The sequence below is a fragment of the Takifugu rubripes genome, chromosome 9 (genome assembly GCF_901000725.2).
Source record: "Takifugu rubripes chromosome 9, fTakRub1.2, whole genome shotgun sequence".
Lineage (NCBI taxonomy): Eukaryota > Metazoa > Chordata > Actinopteri > Tetraodontiformes > Tetraodontidae > Takifugu > Takifugu rubripes.
In genome coordinates, this window is record NC_042293.1 from 4531747 (window position 1) to 4549961 (window position 18215).

The 18215-nt window shown below is 41.7% G+C and overlaps 1 protein-coding gene across 3 annotated transcripts in view; it reads left to right on the top strand.

Moving 5' to 3' along the window:
* The window catches only part of tmtc2b (transmembrane O-mannosyltransferase targeting cadherins 2b), a 75882-nt gene that overhangs the window by 24469 nt on the left and 33198 nt on the right, over positions 1-18215 (top strand). For 2 of the 3 annotated variants that reach the window (XM_029842023.1, XM_029842025.1), the window contains exon 2: positions 10025-10601. In XM_029842023.1, coding sequence (XP_029697883.1) covers positions 10025-10601 — 577 coding nt within the window. Of the gene's footprint in view, positions 1-2398; positions 2500-10024; positions 10602-18215 lie in introns of all 3 variants that reach the window. The other variant, XM_029842024.1, reaches the window with a different exon arrangement.

The window sequence follows — 18215 nt, forward strand, 5'->3', positions numbered from 1 at the left end:
TTGATATTGTTGAACATAGAAACAACAGCCCTCTAAAGTCAAATTTTCCTCTTGTCACAAGATTATGGTTACATTTTAATCTTAATTCCTCCCTCACACACTCAGCCTGGCCTTGACATTGACTTATCAGAATTACGTAACTTCCTTAAACACAAAAAGGCCATCGCTTCATGCTAGCATCCATGTGGCTGTGTAGAAGCAGACTCTTGATCCCTGCCTGAACATGTGACATGTGCCTTTAATTAGCGGCGGCCCAAACAGACGGGTTAAAAAAAAGAGCAGATTGAAAGCATTGTGAGAACACAAGCCTGTTGTGATAGCATCTACTAAGGTCATTCAGAGCTGCATTCTTGAATGCTGCCATTCATTATACTAGTAATGATTTCTGTGTGTCTCTTTTTCGATTCACCACATTAACTCCCATGCTGTGTTCAGTTTGGTGTCTTGTAGTGACTAAAACAAAAGCCTTATATATAAAGCTAATGGTTGGCTGTTCAAAAATAGCAAAAACCACAATAATCAACCCCCCACCCCCTTCTTCTGGTCTACACGTGTGAACGCATCCTTCTACTGATAGAGCCTCCAGCTGATTGGTCCTTTCTTATATTTGAGTTTGATTGATTGCAGAAGTTCTTCAGGTAGTAATCACAGTGCCTGCAAGACAAGCTTAGCCCTCCTGCACTTCAGAAGCAGCTTATACAGAAGATCCTTGTAGCCGCAAGGGAAGCAGGGCGAAGACACAGCTGTTTCAAATGTTGAAGATATTAGACGGGGGAGCTAAAAACGTCCTCTCCTTTCTGCTCCAGTGGCTCTTTTACAGGCTCTTCCTGCACCCAAGCCCCCATGCAATAAACATCAGTGAGGAGAGGAGAGGCCCCCGCATTTGATGTATGATTATTCAGGCTCATCCTTCAGAGCTGCTGTGCCTCGTAAAAAGCCCCTCCATCTAAAAATGTCTGGGGAAGAGAGTGCATGGACCTACTCACTCATTTGTTGCTTCCACGCATAGGCCAAGGCATTTTGGCTCTAGCTGGTGCAGGACTTTTCCACTGCATTCCTTCAGTGCCCTCTATCTGCTACGGGTCTCACTGAACCTCTACATGGGTCAACATCCTTTAAGCTTCAACCAAATTTCTTGAAGGACCCATTGGTGGCCAGGGCCAAAGAGCTCCAAACAAGCATCCTCCCTCGCATTGATAGGCCTTTCCATGTGAACGAGAGGCGCCCCAAACAGGAGAGGAGGAACAAATCAAACACATTTATTACCATATAGCCAAAAAGGTCAGAGCATGACAAAAGGCCTCCTGTTGTGCGGTAGAGAAGGCCCCCCCCCCCCCCCCCCCCTCTGAAACCTGGGTGACTACCACATTATTTGACATGGGTCAGGCAAAGGCGAAAACATGGAGACAGATTTAGATTGAGAACAAATACCCTTTTCTTCTGTTTACTGGCATTTATCTAATCAAAGTAAGCTTTGATTCAATGTTCCACTTTATCCTAAATTAGCTAAATAGCTTAAAATAAACAAATCTTTTGAATTGGCTGACGTATAAGATTTTATAAGCAACTGAACTAAGTATAGAGTCAAATGTTGTGAAATGCTGAAAACTATGAATGAATTTGTCCAGCATATCAACATTTTGCAGTAAATACGAGCATGCTGCTAACCTATAATAGCTCTCATCTTTTTAGCAATTATTTTGAAGAGCCATTATGGAAAACTATAATGAGCTGCAAAGAGTAGCTGCAGCCACTTTGTCTGCTGTTGTTTCCCTGTTTAATCAGACAGGTGGTTGGTGGTCACCACCCGGAAGACCAGAATTCAAATAAATCAGCCCCCGATGACGGGAAATAACTCTTATGAGTGCCATCTGATCCACAGCTGTAGATTGCTCTGAGAAAGACACCCAGCAGCGAAACAGATGAAAAGAGGGTAGTAGTGTGAATGTGTGTGTGTGTGAGGGGGTTCTGCTGAATGATTCTTTGAATTCTTTAATCAGAGGCTAAATTGGCCTTCTGCTCTGCTCGGGCACCTTTTTAATTGGGACGAACACCTGGAACTGGACCATAAAAATCCCTGAGACTGAATGACCAGAAAATTGGGCTCACACAGGTGGCGCTTTGTTAAGTGCTGCTGGTTTGGATGTAGATGTTTCTGTCTTTTTAGCCTATTTTAGGCGGAACAAGAAAGAATATTATTTGATGTAAATATCATGCTTTGTTAGTTTCTTTTTACTGAAATTGCTTAAATTAAGTTTTTGATTTTGGGGCAGGTAAAAGTACGGATGATGTGTTTGGATTTGTATAAATTATAGACACCGCATTGAGACTGAAGTCTCTGTTTAATTCTGAGGTTTGAAGAGGACTCATTTGTACGTCTGGTACGTTTATACCCTAGGAATCAATTCTGGTTGGCTGGATAAAAATGTGGCTTCCTGACTGATGATTTGCTGACCACTTCTGTGCTGGGGATCAACATTCAGGACACGCTCAACTGTGGTAATGTAATGGGGACAAAAGGCTTATTAGGGACACCGAGCAGCAGGCATGGGTATTAAATGAGCTAAAACACACTACAGTGCTGGACAAGCCTGCCCTGCTCAAGCTCTGGTGTCTGGGGGTCCCAGTGTTTGCTTGTCTGCTGTGCCATGAAATGGAGGGAGTGGGTGACTGTGTAAGGATGGAAATGCAAATACCCTTTGTGGAACGGAATGTTCGTGACCTAACTGGTAGGTCTGTAACCTGCCTGTAGACTTTGACCATTTGATAAGTAAGTAGTTAGATGCATTTTTGTATTAGCAGATGGAAAGATTAGTCAACAGACTTTGTTTTCTCAGCAGTAAATCACTTTTATAGCATTTATTTCACTGTTGGCTCCTAAGAACAGTTTGTTTACTGGCACACTTCAATATACCAGCTTTAAACCCGTGAAAACTCAATTTGATTCTGTGCTAAACCAGATTTTATTGGGTGTTGGCAAAGGAAGCTGACAACCCTGAACACTGCTTCCACAGTATGCTATAGTTCAGGGTCCTGTTGCTGAGTAATATGAACAAATCCTGGTAAAAGTTCTGCTGCAGATTTCAATGCTCACACTCTAGCCCATAGTGCAATCTGATAAAATTAAAGATTGCCCAAGCGATTCCATTAAATAAACTCCAGCTTTCTAACCTACAGGTGTCTCTTATTAATGCTATGATCTGTTCTTAAGTACACATCAAGATGATTAACCAGAAAACTGTGATTTCATGTGCACATATCACCAACAACAGAATGACTCTATGTATCCCATAATGCATTTTGAAAAGTACCGTAGAACCAATGGTCCAACGTGACATAAGACATGGCATTAATTATTCATGAATAGTTAAGTTGATTATTAGGGATATAGTAGTACATCAACTAAGTAACCAACAGTAAGTGCATTTATATGCACATCTAGACTTCACACTTGATTAGCGTGAGTAATTTATGCAATTGGACGAAGCAGTTTGCTGTAGTTGGATTATGAATGTAGTTAAGCCACCTCCCCTCACTAGGTGGTGGTTAGGACTGCTTTGTTATTGGACTACACTGTTGACTTTTTACATCATACTACAACACTCCTTAAAGAAGTTTGCAGCCATGGCTAAATCAACAGAAGCGATGTACGAGTTTACTGATGCATAAATTCATCCAAGAATGAGCATTGTGGTAGTTGCTACTGCTGCCACTTCAGTGTTATGTTAATAAAATATAGTGTATGACTTCACAACAGAGGTATCTGGGAGTGTTAGTCTGGCTACATTTGGAGTGCGCTAGACCGTTTTTAGTCAATTTTAGCTAAGCCTTGCATTTCATGATATTGAACTAACGCAGGAATTTGGTTTGCTTGTGTTCCTGTAAAGGGTTTTGCTTGTTAATTGGTGTAAAAATAATCATAATTTTTTTGTATGCTTTTATCATGCGACTTTTGCAATCATGACAACTTAGATGCTTGAAAAACTGGTTTTCACTTTACGAATTAGTTCACTAAGGAGTGCCCTATGTTGGGAGCAGGAACTAGGGAATAAGCATGTGATTTTGGACACAATGGCTGTTTCCCGAAACCACCCCCTATACCCAACATAGTGCACTCAATAGTGTGGACGCCATTTTGAAATAGTGTCCGAACTGTTAGTGAGCATCGCTGTACCCTATCTAGTGAACTCAATGTATCCCACAATGTACTGCGAAAAGCAGTGTAAAAGCGAGCACCCTAACTTAGAAAATGTATCCCATTAGCCATTACGGTACCGTAAAGGCTGATGGGATGCATTTTTTAACATAATTTCTACTGTGCGGTTTGATATATGAAATTTTTGGAAATAAGAATTTTTTTTCAGTAGGGGTCCAATATGATCATCTTAAAATATTACAACATAAATGTGTAAAAAAAATCAATCAATCTTCACTGATCCCCCGCCCCTCACTTAAAATTGTTCTTCGGAATTGTCTGTTCCTCACCAGGCGACAGAATCTCAGTAAAAGAATATTTACAAAGATGAAAAGTAGCTCTGGATCCATTTTTTGATGAAAAATTGCTTTATTAAATGTTTTCACTACAGCGGAATATGACTTGAGAATGTGCCATCACGTCTTGGCTTGAAAATGTCAAGGGACACTAATTATTTTAGGTAATAAATAATTATTATTGTATTATTATTGACATTAATATTTCATTTTATTATATATTTTTAATTATAGGGTAAAATATTGCATTTTCATAAAATGACCGCTCAATGTATTTCTGATGGGTTAAAATAATCAAATGGAACTGGCCACTTTTCCCGGCGACCGGTTCTTAATTATTATGCGACACCATGACGTCACTTTACATGCGCCGTAAATGACGCCGTTGTCAAAATACTAACTTTAAATTGAGTGCACTACGTAGTTCACTCAATCCATGTCCCCCATGTAGTGAGTAGTGAATAGGAAATGAGTGTGTGGACAATTTTGGCCCGCCATTGATAGATTGTCACGTGATACTGTAAATGCTGATTGGATACATTTTCCAAGTTAGGCTGCTCGCTTGTACACTACTTTTCGCAGTGCATTGTGGGATACATTGAGTACACTACATAGGGTACAGCGATGCTCACTAACAATTCGGACACTATTTCAAAATGGCCACACTATTGAGTGCACTATGTAGGGTATAGGGGGTGGTTTCGGAAACAGCCAATGAGTGTAAAGGTAACCCAGTGGGGCGGAGTCTATTTCTTATCATCATTGTCATCATTGTCTCTGATTAAGATGGGACTCTGGTGACACCTCACGTTCAAAACTGCGATGTAATGTGTATGGATGTGCAACTCCTTTTAGTTTTCTTTATTTAGTTACTTATCAGATGCTTTGAAATTTACTTGAAATCTTGTGTCACAAATACAGTATATTCCCGAGACATGTGACCAAAACACAATTTTTTCTCACCATTAAAATGATACTGGGAACCATTGCAGGAACGAAATAATTGCTCAGCCCCCATTCTCTAGGGAGAGATTTACATCAAAATGACCAAAGTTGGTACTTTGATGGGAAAGAGTGATGAATGTGAATAGCTCTCAAATAACTGAGATTTCCTTAAAATAACAACCAGATCCCTAAAAGCTAAAAATAAAAAAATCTGTCTTGTGTAAAATATATATGCTTGCACGCCGTCCGCCTGTTTTTTCCCCCAAGAGCCTTTATTATAGGCTTACTAATCACATATGTCAAATGGAAGAGAGCAGCCATTCATTCTCGACAATGGGGATTTTACGGCTTCTTCGGTGGTTGTGTTCAGCTGCCCCGCAACCACTTTGTCTGTCCTCTACAGCCTGCCTCATATTTCATTCACTGCTGTCTCCTTGTTAACAGTGAAGCTGAGTAACATTCAGAGACACTTTGATTGTTAATTATATCTTAGCCTGAAAAATTCTACAATGAAGCCGAAGCTTTTTTTCTGCGTCGTGTTGTCTTCACTATTGATCTTCAAATGATACATGAGATCCCACTGGTACTGTATATATACTATATATACTACAATATATATGTTTATTTCTTTCCCCCTGCAGAATTATTCCCCCCTTATGCACCATCTGCATTAATAATTGATTTTTACATTAGCTCTTTATTTCCTTATGCCACCAGCCTAATTGAAATTACAGATCTCTTAGTGGAACCACTCACACCTGCAGGCGATCCAGCATCACCAATTAACCCATTGTTCTCATCCTCACACTGAGAAAAAACCCACACAGACACACACAGAGCAGCATTAATTATAAGGGTATGAGATTGAACATTCTTTTTCTTTTTTTTATTTATCTTTTTATCGAGATGTAACCTTTTTTTCTTAAATGTGGTGTTTACACTTTTTATACACATTGTCCACTGCAGAATGTGTGTAAATATAATTTAATGGTTTGCCTGCAGTCATATTGGATATCCGTCCCCCTTACATTCTATAATTTGTATTCCATAGCCAACCTTTTCAAAAAACATGGGGTGAGAATTATGTCAAACACTTTAGTCAGAGATAAATGGTTCAGGTTGCTCTGGTCTTACCTCAGACAGAGGTTACACTTTCTCTTAACACATTATAAATCAAACCATAGAATAGCAGGTTCACATTCTGAGAAGTTAGTCACATGATATATGTGCGCATAGCTAGGAAAACTTCACAAAGCAGTCAACAAAAGGTATTTTCTTTGAGTTGTATATCATAGTTTGTTACATATATTCTCAAGAGTTTTAAACTTACTTTATGTATCTTCTGACATTAAGCTAATTGCTTGCTAGCCTTCTTTTGACCTCAGCTTGGCTTACCTAAGACATTTCTAGAAAGCTAATAAAAATTAAAATATATCATTGTTAGGCCTATTTAGTTGTCTCTTTATCCTCACAAACTCATGAGATTGCAGAATGCTAAAGCTGTGGAAAGATGATAGCTGGAATGTGGTATAGTTTACTGTTTACACGAACATACTTGAGTTTATTTCTGGATGTTGAGCCACAAAAATCTATTTTTCCCATATGATTTGCCTGTGATATGCCCTGAATCTGCATTCTTTGGTTAAAATAGTTTGCCTATTGTCTTTATTTTCCATCTCTGGCTTTGGAGGTTTTACAGAACATTTTATTTTGACTATAGAGCTCCATTTCATTTGTGGCTTCATCCAAATTCATTGAATACAGAAAACCTGATGACATGCCCTTGGTTTTCAATCTTTTTCGAATATTCAGTCTAATCCCATTTGTCCACCCGCAAAGCCAATATCTCTTCAATTTTAGATAGCCTTTTTACATGGGATCCTGCAGTCATTCCGCCAGGATATTTTTCTCCATTTTCCTGGCGTTTTCACATTCCAGGGGTGAGGGGGTGAACTGTCTGACCATTATTTTTATTTCCCTGTGAAGGAGATAAGGGCAGAGGTGGGGCATTTTTTATGGAAATCATTTGGAAGTCAGTGGAAAGGCCTTGGTTTGTGATGGTGTAGGAAATAGTTTTACCCCACCTTTTAAACATATGATCAGCAATTGTCTGTAAATTTTATACGTGCTAAGAGTAAATCACAAAGTAAGCGCTTTCCAACAGCTTCTTCATTTTTATCTACAGTTTGACAAGGAGACACGGCAATTTATTTGTATATGTGACATCCTGCATTAGCTTCATAAAAGAAAATCAAAATAACCATATTTACTTCCTGATTCATGGAGCCAGCAATGTTTGGAATAAACTGAACTTCTCGTCAAGATCTCAGAATCTGTTCAAGACTGAATAATGTGCACAAGAGCAGTTCAGCAGGGGCTTCTCTTGTTAGCGGTCACATCATTCCCAACTTCCAGTGGGAGCTGTTGTGAAGGCGTGTGGTTTCGGGTGGAGCGCGCTCCCGGCTGGAAAGGGTTTGTAGCGCTTCGAGGGGTCCCTGCTCCCCCAAGAAACGGGTCACAGAAACTCAATCCAGCTCTCCAGCTGGTGGAGGGTCTGAAGATGATGAAGGGCTGCAGCTGATTATTGCCAGAGACAGACCGAAGCCTAGTAGCATGATGGAAATGTGGTGGGATTCATTTGCGTGTAGTAGTTACTGTGGAGCGGGTCTGACTGAGTCTTCTGCTTGTCAACCACAGTCCATAATGTGCACGCCTGCCTCTGATGCAGAAGCCAGAGACGGTCTGAGAGGTGAACTTCCTGCACGGTGACTAACGAAGCTTGGGCAGTAAATGCGGTGGGCTTTGAATGACTCGGACTGGCTTCTGTCCATTCGCTCACTGCCAGAAAGATCTGATGTGGTTTTGAGGCAGTATATATAATGTATCTGTCCGCACTGCCTCCACCACAGTGTGCAATGGAAAAAGAAGACCCTCCGATATGACTTTGGGATGTAATTGAGGCATAATCCCTCTTATGCGAGCATCTTGCAGTGGAATAAAGATCTTACTTGACAAATGAGCCAGAGAAAATAAACTGGCATGTCTGAGTCATTAAAATTGAGTACGGGTTACTAACTCTTAAGCCTGATGGTGAAGCAACAGAGCCTCTGTGAGTACCTCAAAGAGGCAGAGGAAACCCAGTCATCCGTGCACTGACAACCGAGGTTCATATGCATAGGTCTTGCTTGTTTTTAATGTGCCCCTTCCTTCCTGAACATCCCTAGGCCAGGTACTATTTATTTCACTTTACTTCAATCAGTCGTAAGGTCTGCTACCTCACCCTTAATAGGGAGACGGTTCATTTTGTGGTTTGAGGAAACTTTGCAATCCCACTCCAGCTCTTAAAGAACCCATTCAGTTCACTTTGGTCCTTCTGGGATGTACAGGTGTTTTATTATTGACAGGTGCCTAAAGAGGTGCCTCATGAATGTCAAATATCACAGGACAATGCAGCAATATTTCCAGGAAAAGTACGCAGTGAGCAGACGTCTCCAGACTTAGGCAGCGAGACAAGAAACTGATTAAAAGGTTGAATCTCCATCCAGTTGAATCATTTATGGATGCTTATTTACACATAAAAGAACGATTCAGCCCTTGTTTTTTTTCACTCCATCTCCCTCCCACACTCTCCAAACTCCATCCCTCCTCTAATTGAGTACATTAATTTGAGCAGAGGGAAAACACATTAGAGGCTGGAACACTTGGATGGTTATCAGGTGTAATGTCCTATCTATCACGCCATTTAATTACAGCACCTCTGTTAGCTGTCCATCCCTCTGTAGGAACCGACTTCAAATCATCGGCATTTCCCAGGCAGCACAGCAGCGGGTCTGTCAAAGACCCTATAACATGACAGGAAAGACAGGGATAAGTCTATAGAGGGAGAAGCAAGCCTTCCTTTTCTTTAACCTTTCTGGACCCATGCTGGCACACAGCTTGTGGCCTGTGTCGCATCTTTAGAGGAGGTCACACAGGGCCTTTGCCAAAGTGAGTCTTTGCTTCCGTAATATTTGGAAATATTTCCAAACATACATCTTGCTGTTGTGCAGGACACGACTGCCATTTCAGATCACTGCCACAGGCCACATTCCCTTTAGCAGGTCAGCTCACAAGCATGGCATTTCCCTGCTGTGCCTCCGTCCTTGTCTGTGGTTCAGGGTGTGGTGCCCTTTAATCCCCCAGTGACCATCTTTAAGAGCTGCGGCTGTGGTGGCAAAGCTGTCCGCAGTTCTTACTTCCCCTCTGATTTTCCCTTGGTGAACAGCGTGACTGTGCTCTTTGGGTTGTAGCTGTAAGCACATTTAATGGCTACCTACAGCAGCTTCTCTGTTTATGTAGCGTTAGTAAATGTTAGCTGGACATCTTTCTCCTGCCAGAAGAAAAACATGATATCATAAGCAGCATTTAGAAGCAGGGAGTGAGAGTGCAGCCAAGTAGCCGGCATTGATCCATACATTATTCAAATTGACAATGTGTCAGTAATCCTAGCAGTAGTGTATCAAGCAGAATCGCAGTTGTCTGTTTCCAATAGCTCGAGGTCTTCAGGTTTTTTCTGTTGAGGCTGACTTCTAATTTGTTCTTCTTGCAGCCGCGCAATCAAGACTAATCAGGACCTGCTTCCAGAGACCCCCTGGATAAACATCTTTTATGACGACTTCTGGGGCACCTTACTCACCCACAGTGGCAGTCACAAGTCCTACCGCCCCCTCTGCACCCTGTCCTTCCGCCTCAACCACTTCATGGGTGGGCTGGAGCCATGGGGTTATCACTTTGTGAACGTGGCCTTCCACGGGGCTGTGACGGGCCTGTTTACCTCGCTGGCTCGCCTGCTGCTCGGAGGCGGCCTCTGGAGCCTGCTGGCCGGCCTGCTCTTCGCCTCGCACCCCATCCACACCGAGGCAGTGGCCGGCGTTGTGGGCAGGGCCGATGAAGGCGCGGCCCTCTTCTTCCTGCTGTCCCTGCTTTGCTACATCCGACATTGTAGCCTGCGGGGTCGCACCGCTCCTGGTTGGCCCATGGCCTGGTTCCTGGGTAGCCTAGCCTGCGCTGCAGGCAGCATGCTGTGGAAGGAGCTCGGAGTGACGGTCTTGGCAGTGTCGGCACTGTATGATGCATTTGTATGCCACAAACTCAAAATACGCCAAGTCCTCCCGCTTCTGTATAAGGTAAAATCTACAATTATGCTCAATTCTGATCTCTTAACGTTATAGCATGTAGCAGTGAATGGAAAAGTAATGCTTTCAGAGTTGCTTTTTCATTATTCTACCCTCAGTAATGTTCCTGCGAGCGTGCACAGTTTGTTTTCAAGCGAAGCGCAAGGGTCACCTTTCCCATGCCATCCTCTCCTTATTTTGGGTTTATCTGACTGTCTGTCCCCTGGAGTACAGCCCACCATTGCCACGCAGAGACCAGCCTTCCAGTGGCTTGTCAGACATGGCGAGACGTAAGAGGAAAGGGGGCCTGAAAGGCTACAGGACAGGATGCCTCGTGGCTGCTTTTTTCAACTTTTTGATTGAAAATCCACCAAGCCTGCTGATCCAATTGTCTTTGGGGGGGAAAATGGCATGGCAATGAGGATTTTCTTTTTTTTGGCAGGGACTGCGCCCTTCAGAGTTCTTTAATGGTTTGCCATTTGGGTTTAACTGACTTGGCTTTTGTCTCCATGGGTAAATGTGTTTGGCTACAGCTGTCTGTCTTTTGAATTAAGCTATTAGAATAGTCACATCATAAAACTGCCTGAAAATTCACACGGTTGGTTCTTACGGGGCTGCGCTGTTTCCCCTTTTTTCGAGGTTCCCTTATCATACCAATGCCACCTTTGACTCATCAAAAATGTATGCAAACATAAACTGGATAGTAAAGTCATTGTTATGGTAACAAGTATTATGATCCATTCTTATCTATCCCTTTATACCTTAATATTGGGTTCTGAGTTCAGGCAAGAGGTGGGGTAACAATTTGCCAGCTCATATAGAAACAACCATAAGGCCAAGTTAACATCACCAGTTCACCAAAAGACAAATGATATTTGCTTTCAATTACAAAGCCCCATCATCACGATAGCTCTCATAGCTTTGTGCTCTGTGAGGATTAACTGTCTGTTTTCTATTAATGATCTGCAGTCGTTGATGTTTCTGGATGGACAGCTCGTTCTGTAATCCATATCGTAAACAATCCACCACTGCTGAGTGTGCATTTGTCTGCCTCTCTGCAGCCACCCTGTTGACTGATGATAAGCTCCCAAAGTAATTCCTCGGGGCAGGTCGAGCCAGCAGCTGCGCGCGTTAACAGTACTGTACTAAAATGATCGCACTGGAGATAAATGCAGTTTCCAATGGTAAGTGAGGGACTCCAGATCTATGATGTGCAGAAATCATGGCGGCTAGCTAAGGCAAATTAATGTTTGGCATTACTGTTGTGAAATGTGGCGCAAAAGCAAGAAAAAGGAGCCGTCGACTCATCACAGCCTTTAGCCTTTTTAATAATGCGAAATGGATTCAAACAGACTAAAACCTGAATCTAATCGAATGTCTGACTGTCCACAACAGGCCAGCATTACAGTTTACTATCAGGCTTAGTCAGAGTAATTTTGTTTTAATGTCTGAAATGGAAATGGCCTCCTTACCCAATTGTGGTCTGCAGTAAATGATAATACAGGCTCACTGCTGTAGCTGCCGCCTTTCTTTGCTTCTGCGCACCATTTAAAACTTAGACATTCACTGGAGTTCTGCGTGATTACGCCATCATCTTCATTAACTCAACTGTGTCCGTCTCAGTCTAGAAGGCAGAGCAGTTATGGCAACAAAGTTAAAAGAACTAGCAGCATCTTTCTGTCCACATTCACACTTCATAATGAGATTTAAAATCATACTCTGATGAAAGAGATGGTCCGGCAGTAAAGTCTCTACTCATAGAACCTATAAACGTACAATCTTTGTCTTTATATTTATCCATGGTAACTGGTGAAAAATGGAACTACAGCAACGACAGCTATGTGCTAAAAGAGGTCAATAGAAGAGAGTTTATTTTGTTGGTAGGATATAGGATATACATCTGGACTTCCTTTAACCTCGAGTGGATCAGAATTGGGAATTTTTGGCAGTTGTTTGACATATTTTATTTCTTTTAATGATAGAGCAAAACATTGCTGAAAGATATCCTCCATTAAAGCATGCTTTACCAAATTAGTCCTGAATTTGCCGTCAATCTGACCAGATTGTAATTGGTTTGAATGCTGCATGTTTCTGTTTGTGGGCTTTTAGTCTGTGTCGTATTGTCTTACTTCAGCCCAGTTCTTCCATTAATTCCTGGCCTAATGACACCGAATTACAAATACACTGAAAATGTATGTCCTCGGTTAGAGACTGTGACTATTAAGCATTTGCAGCGTTACACAGCGTGTTTGCTTTAATTTTATTGCTTTTTGTCTGCTGTTGTGTCAGAGAAAGGACTGGATGGAAAATAGATGGACAGACAGCATTGATAGCATCCAGACAGCGACTGAATAGGCACAGGAGTGGTTGACAGTTGTGCTGGAGTAAAAGCTCTTGCTGTCCTGCAGTAATCAGAGGATGTGGACCTTTTTTTAAGCGATGTGGTGCAATTCTTTATACGAAGCCACCTCAGTATCTTTTATCTTTATAGACCAAATACTTCTCTCTGGCAGAATATTCAGACTTTAATTAAAAACCTTCCAGAATGACAAATGTGTCATTCATATGTGTTCCCAGAATTCTGCAGCAATACTGGAATTCTAAGCAGTTTTTTTCTCAGGGCTCTTCTTCACAGTCAGATTCGAACCTGTTTACTCACACTAACCTTTTAAGCCGATGATGTTCTGCCATTTTTCTCTGTGTGATTAAAAGCATTTGCAACATGCTCGCGTGCTTTGTGCTTCTCATGCAGTGAGTTTACAATATTCGGGTAAAGCCCAGTTGGCAGCAGCGGCGCTGTGAGCTCTGACCACAATTTGTGTAAAAACTTTGCTTTTAATGACAATTTCCTGCACAGTTCTAGTTAATAGGCTCTTTTGATCAAGGGATTTTGAGCCTCAATTCATAAAGTTCGGACTGAGTGAGAAGAAAAACCCATTCTACGTGATCTCCCAGCAATTGCTTCATAAATCATCCATCATGAAGGCATTTTCTCTTGGTTGATTCACACAATAAATGTTTAGATAGTCAAAGACGTAAAAGCCCGAGTGTTAGCTTGCACAACAGGGGAAAAAACAATTTCAATGTAAATATCTACAATATAAATTAACCCTTTTCTTTGTTGTGCAGCTTTGTTTAAGCTCTCGCTTTGCTTGCCCGTAGCTAGCGTTGCCCACAAGGTGACAACACCCTGGTGTCAACGTCCTTTTTAACCATGAGATCGCACCAATCTGTTACTTTTACGAGAAACAGAATATTCTGTGACCACATGGGTTCGGTATGAACCACAGTCTCCCTCCCGGGGGCTAACATCTTGGACAGGATTACGACAAAACCAGAAAGAAACTTTGAAACTAGATAAAGAGGATTATCCTGATGATGTCACGTCGGTGCTGGAGGTCCACTAATGGCTCTTCTTTAGGGACACCTGAGATGTTTCTCTGCGATCATCTTTGTTCAGCCGCTACTGCTGTTTTCTAAATTTGGCGCCGAGACCCCGCCGGCTCTCAGTGAATGTCACGCCTGTGCTCTTTATCTTTCCACACCTTCTGATTTCTGTTCACACTTCTGCTGCTGGTGTAAGGTCACCGCCCGAGGTGTGTTTGTGTGTGTGAGTGTGTGTTTGAAGCGTTTGGTGAGCTGATCTGTGCTGAAAGTCGGTGTTGTCAAGTGGATTTATGTGAGATGTGAGCATTAATATGCATATATAAATACATCCATACGACCTTGCTTAGTATTAGGAGAGGTGAACGAAAACACATTCTTACCTGGAGGTCCACAGATGTGGCTCCATGCTGCAGTACCTTCTGTCATTGTGTGATGGATTGGACCTTGTGGGCTCAGTTTGTACCCCCTGCCCTCACCCACCTGCTTCTCACATGGGAATACACACTATCGCCTGTGGGGGATGGTGGTGGTGTTGGATATAGTGATGGGCAGTTGAAGTCACACGTAATGGAAATGGCTTTGGGGGAACACAAATTGATTGATTTGACATTTAGAAAAATAAAATCAGATGCAACCCTTTAAATATCACAATATGGTGAAATCCATAGTCCAAGTAGTAAAAGGTATTATTTTAAAATGCATCATGTGGATTAGAGAGTGATTGTATCACAATTTAGTACATCTCAAGTTAATCAAATAACAAAACTAGCATTTTAGCTTAGCTTAGCACAAAGAATGAAGGAAGACATCTAGTTGAATTTGTTGAACAGCAATACAAGAATTGCATTCTTAATTTTAATGACTTGACAGTATTTCAGATTTGTGGTTGTTAGCATATAGTTTTGAGCCAGAGTTGTCATCATTCTTTGGCTGCCTACTTTATGCTAGCTAAATAAATGAAAGCAGGCTAATCTATGAGGCACCCAAGCCTGCTATCAATCTGTTCTCTTTTGACACATCAGCGAGGATGTTTTGTCTTTAGGTATGGAATAACGGCTGTATAAGTCCTCTCTGATGGACTGAGGACAGGAACAGAACATCATGGACTCCAGCACAGATGCCTGAACTGTTCTGACTTTTTTTTGCTTTCGGGTAAAACCAGGCCAGTGCAAACAGCAGTGATGAAAAGTGACTTAAGCTGGGTTTGCTTCAGCTTCGCTTCATCAAATCGAAGGTGGCGTGTTACACAATCCCTCAGCCAGGAAGACAAATGTCCTATGGGGCAGGATGTATGCAAGCATCGGTTTCTTTTTAGATTCTTGCACTGTTTTTGCATACTTTACACTTTTGCAGTTTACAGATTTTGATTTATCACTTCCCACAAGTAAATTATAAGTGGGGATTTTGTCTTTTAATGCTAACTGCATTATTTACAGGTTCTCTTGCCGATTCCAGCAAGCAAGATCACAAAATGAATTGGCTAGGTCTGCATTTCTCCAGCGACTCTACCTGTTAAAGAGCTTGTGAGAGTCCACACAAGGCTACTTTTCATTCCTTTATTTGTTCTTTGAATGTTTAGTTTCAGGGCTCCCCCAGTTCCCAGTCTAAGCTGTAGAATGAAGTTCGGTGGGCGTCTGACCATTGTCAGCAAATGTAGGAAAGGGAAACGGCAATAATCTGCAAATTCACTGCCGCATCATTCCATTGTGGTCTGGAGTCCCAGCAAAAGGACCGTTCCATTGCACAGGTCCAGATGTGAATCGGGGGGCTCAAAGAAAGAGGAAAGAAAGGGAAAAAAGGGACAGAGAGAAATGTAGCAAAGTAGTGGCACAGAGACAATAAGGCTAGAGGCAGCCAAGGGACAGAAAGTCTGCTGCACGCATTTTCAGAAGGCTCCACGTTTCTGTCAGAGCACCCGTCGCTGCCTGTGAACTGGCGGCCAGTACCTGTTCTGATCTAGAACATGTTTAGTAACAGTGGAGTCTACAGAGCCTTTTCCTTAACAATGTATATCATTTAGCTATCAGCCTTGTACGGACTTTCACATGAAAAACCCCAAAGCAACAGCAAGATGGCCCCGAACTGGGGCGAAATCCAAGACGTAAACAAAGTATGTCGTTTCAAAGCAAAGACCGGGAGTGAAGTGGCTTGTATGTTCAGCAGCCGCATGGTGCTGTAACTCAAAAGTCACCCAACGACTGTCTTTATCTCTCATCCACCTCATGAATCATGGTCATGGTAGCGTGCAGCTGTGCTGGGTGACGGTTCAGATGAAAATCCAATCTTCTACGTGCTAAATTTACCTCAATAACGTCCTTCTGTTGCTCTTCTCGTTATCTGATCAGGTAAAGCTGACCAGCCGATCTGTCATCAGCTCCTCCACTGGTGCAAAACATACCATTAGACCCCCACCATCATATGTCTAAGTTTTTAAGACAGACTGGAGGCATATCTACACCTAATGCGCCCGGTTGTGAAGTGCAGCTGTGTCCCAGTCTCTGTCGTCTGAATCTGGCTGCCTATCATAGCTTCCTGCATAGCTTCTAGAACTCATTCATCAACACAGTTTTAGCATCATTGTGCTATTTAGGTCACTTACATCTACATGCTTCCCCACAGTGAACCTGTTTTAGACCACAAGACACCATTTTTGATCGTTGCGCTAATATTGTAAATGTTATTTGCTGCAGGTTAACCATCCTACATTTGTTAAGATAAGAAATTGTGGAAATATCATCACAGTACTGTACTGTTGTAGCTAGTCTAGAAATATGGATAATTAGCTAGCTAGAATACTCTGTTAACCTAACTCGTGTATCAACATTGTATCCAAAATGTTATCTCTTCCATCTGTGCTCTGAGGATGAGAATTAGGTTTTGAGAAGCTCTAGAATATTGGAAATTTTAAAGTAGTTGTAATTAATTAATTATATCAATACATAGGTGCATGTTTGGTTAATAGATGAGCAGCTGACAATCATCACACTGAATGAAACAATGTTCTATATTTATTTTGGATAATAATAGGTATTAGGTTATACTGGCTAACTTGCTAGTTAGCTACTGTTAAATTCTATCAAAATTCAGGCTTTTGAGGCTTGGCTCCAATCCTCATATCAGATTATAAATTCTTTAATCTCATTATTAAGCAAACTGGTAAATCGAAGAGCTCTGTGGTTTTTGAAACCTTTGTGACTCAGCTGTTTTTTGCTCTTACAGCACGCTCTGATTGTTTTCCAGTCTCTTGTGCTTCACTGCTGACTTGCCATTTCTCTCCCTAAAAACATTCACTCGGCTTGGTGGACCGAACAGGCCCCTGGCCAACGACCAAATCTAATTTCAGTTCTGTCACACATTGGAATGATTATCACAGCAGAAATCAAAGCCACATGGGACGGTCGGCCAACTGTAAACATGGATGCAAACTGTGGAAAGAATCCCTCCATAACAGAGAAGGAAATTTCAGGAGCACAGAGACTCGCACTGATCTGATCCCGTGTGAAGTTTTGGCCTTAGGAGCTACATTAGCTCGAAATATCTTATTCAGGGTTTAATATCAATATTGTTTAGATGGATTCCCAAATTGACTGTGCTGTGTGGAGGCTGTTGTTGTAGATCACTTAATAAATCTGATACACCATAGGAAAGTGTGTGTAACACCCAACAGAGACAGGTGTTGGATTTCTGTGCCAGCACATCTGCAGAGTTTTATCTTTCCTGAATATAATTAATCTTTAATTAATAAAGCTTGTGTGTACGTTTAATCCTGCCAAGCAGAAGCTACTTTTCCTGCTTTTCTGCCTTCTCGCTCTCTTTTATTCTCCTTCTCCTTCACTTTTTGGTAACTTGAGTGCTGTTTGACTTTCACGAGTTCTATTTCAGTTCTATTAGACACAAATACAGCCAAACATGTTGGCATTTCAAATTGTTTCTGCCTTGTTTGCCCTGTTCTTTTAATTGTGGTCTTTTCATCTGGTCTATGTTCATTCATCCATGGTTTTATTTTTCTTAGTCCTCTGTTTTTTGTCCTTAATTGTAATGTGTCATTTTATTTTCGCTGCACACTGACTGACATTTCCTCAACACAGTGGTTGTTTTGTATTCACTGAGCAGGAAGAGGATGGCCTTTCTAACTTCCCTGCCCAGACACAAGCCTCTGTTCATGACAGGGTTGACCTTTCCATCTCAGGGCCAGACTGAAATATTTTTATCTTCCATTGAGATGTTGCTTTTCTCGCC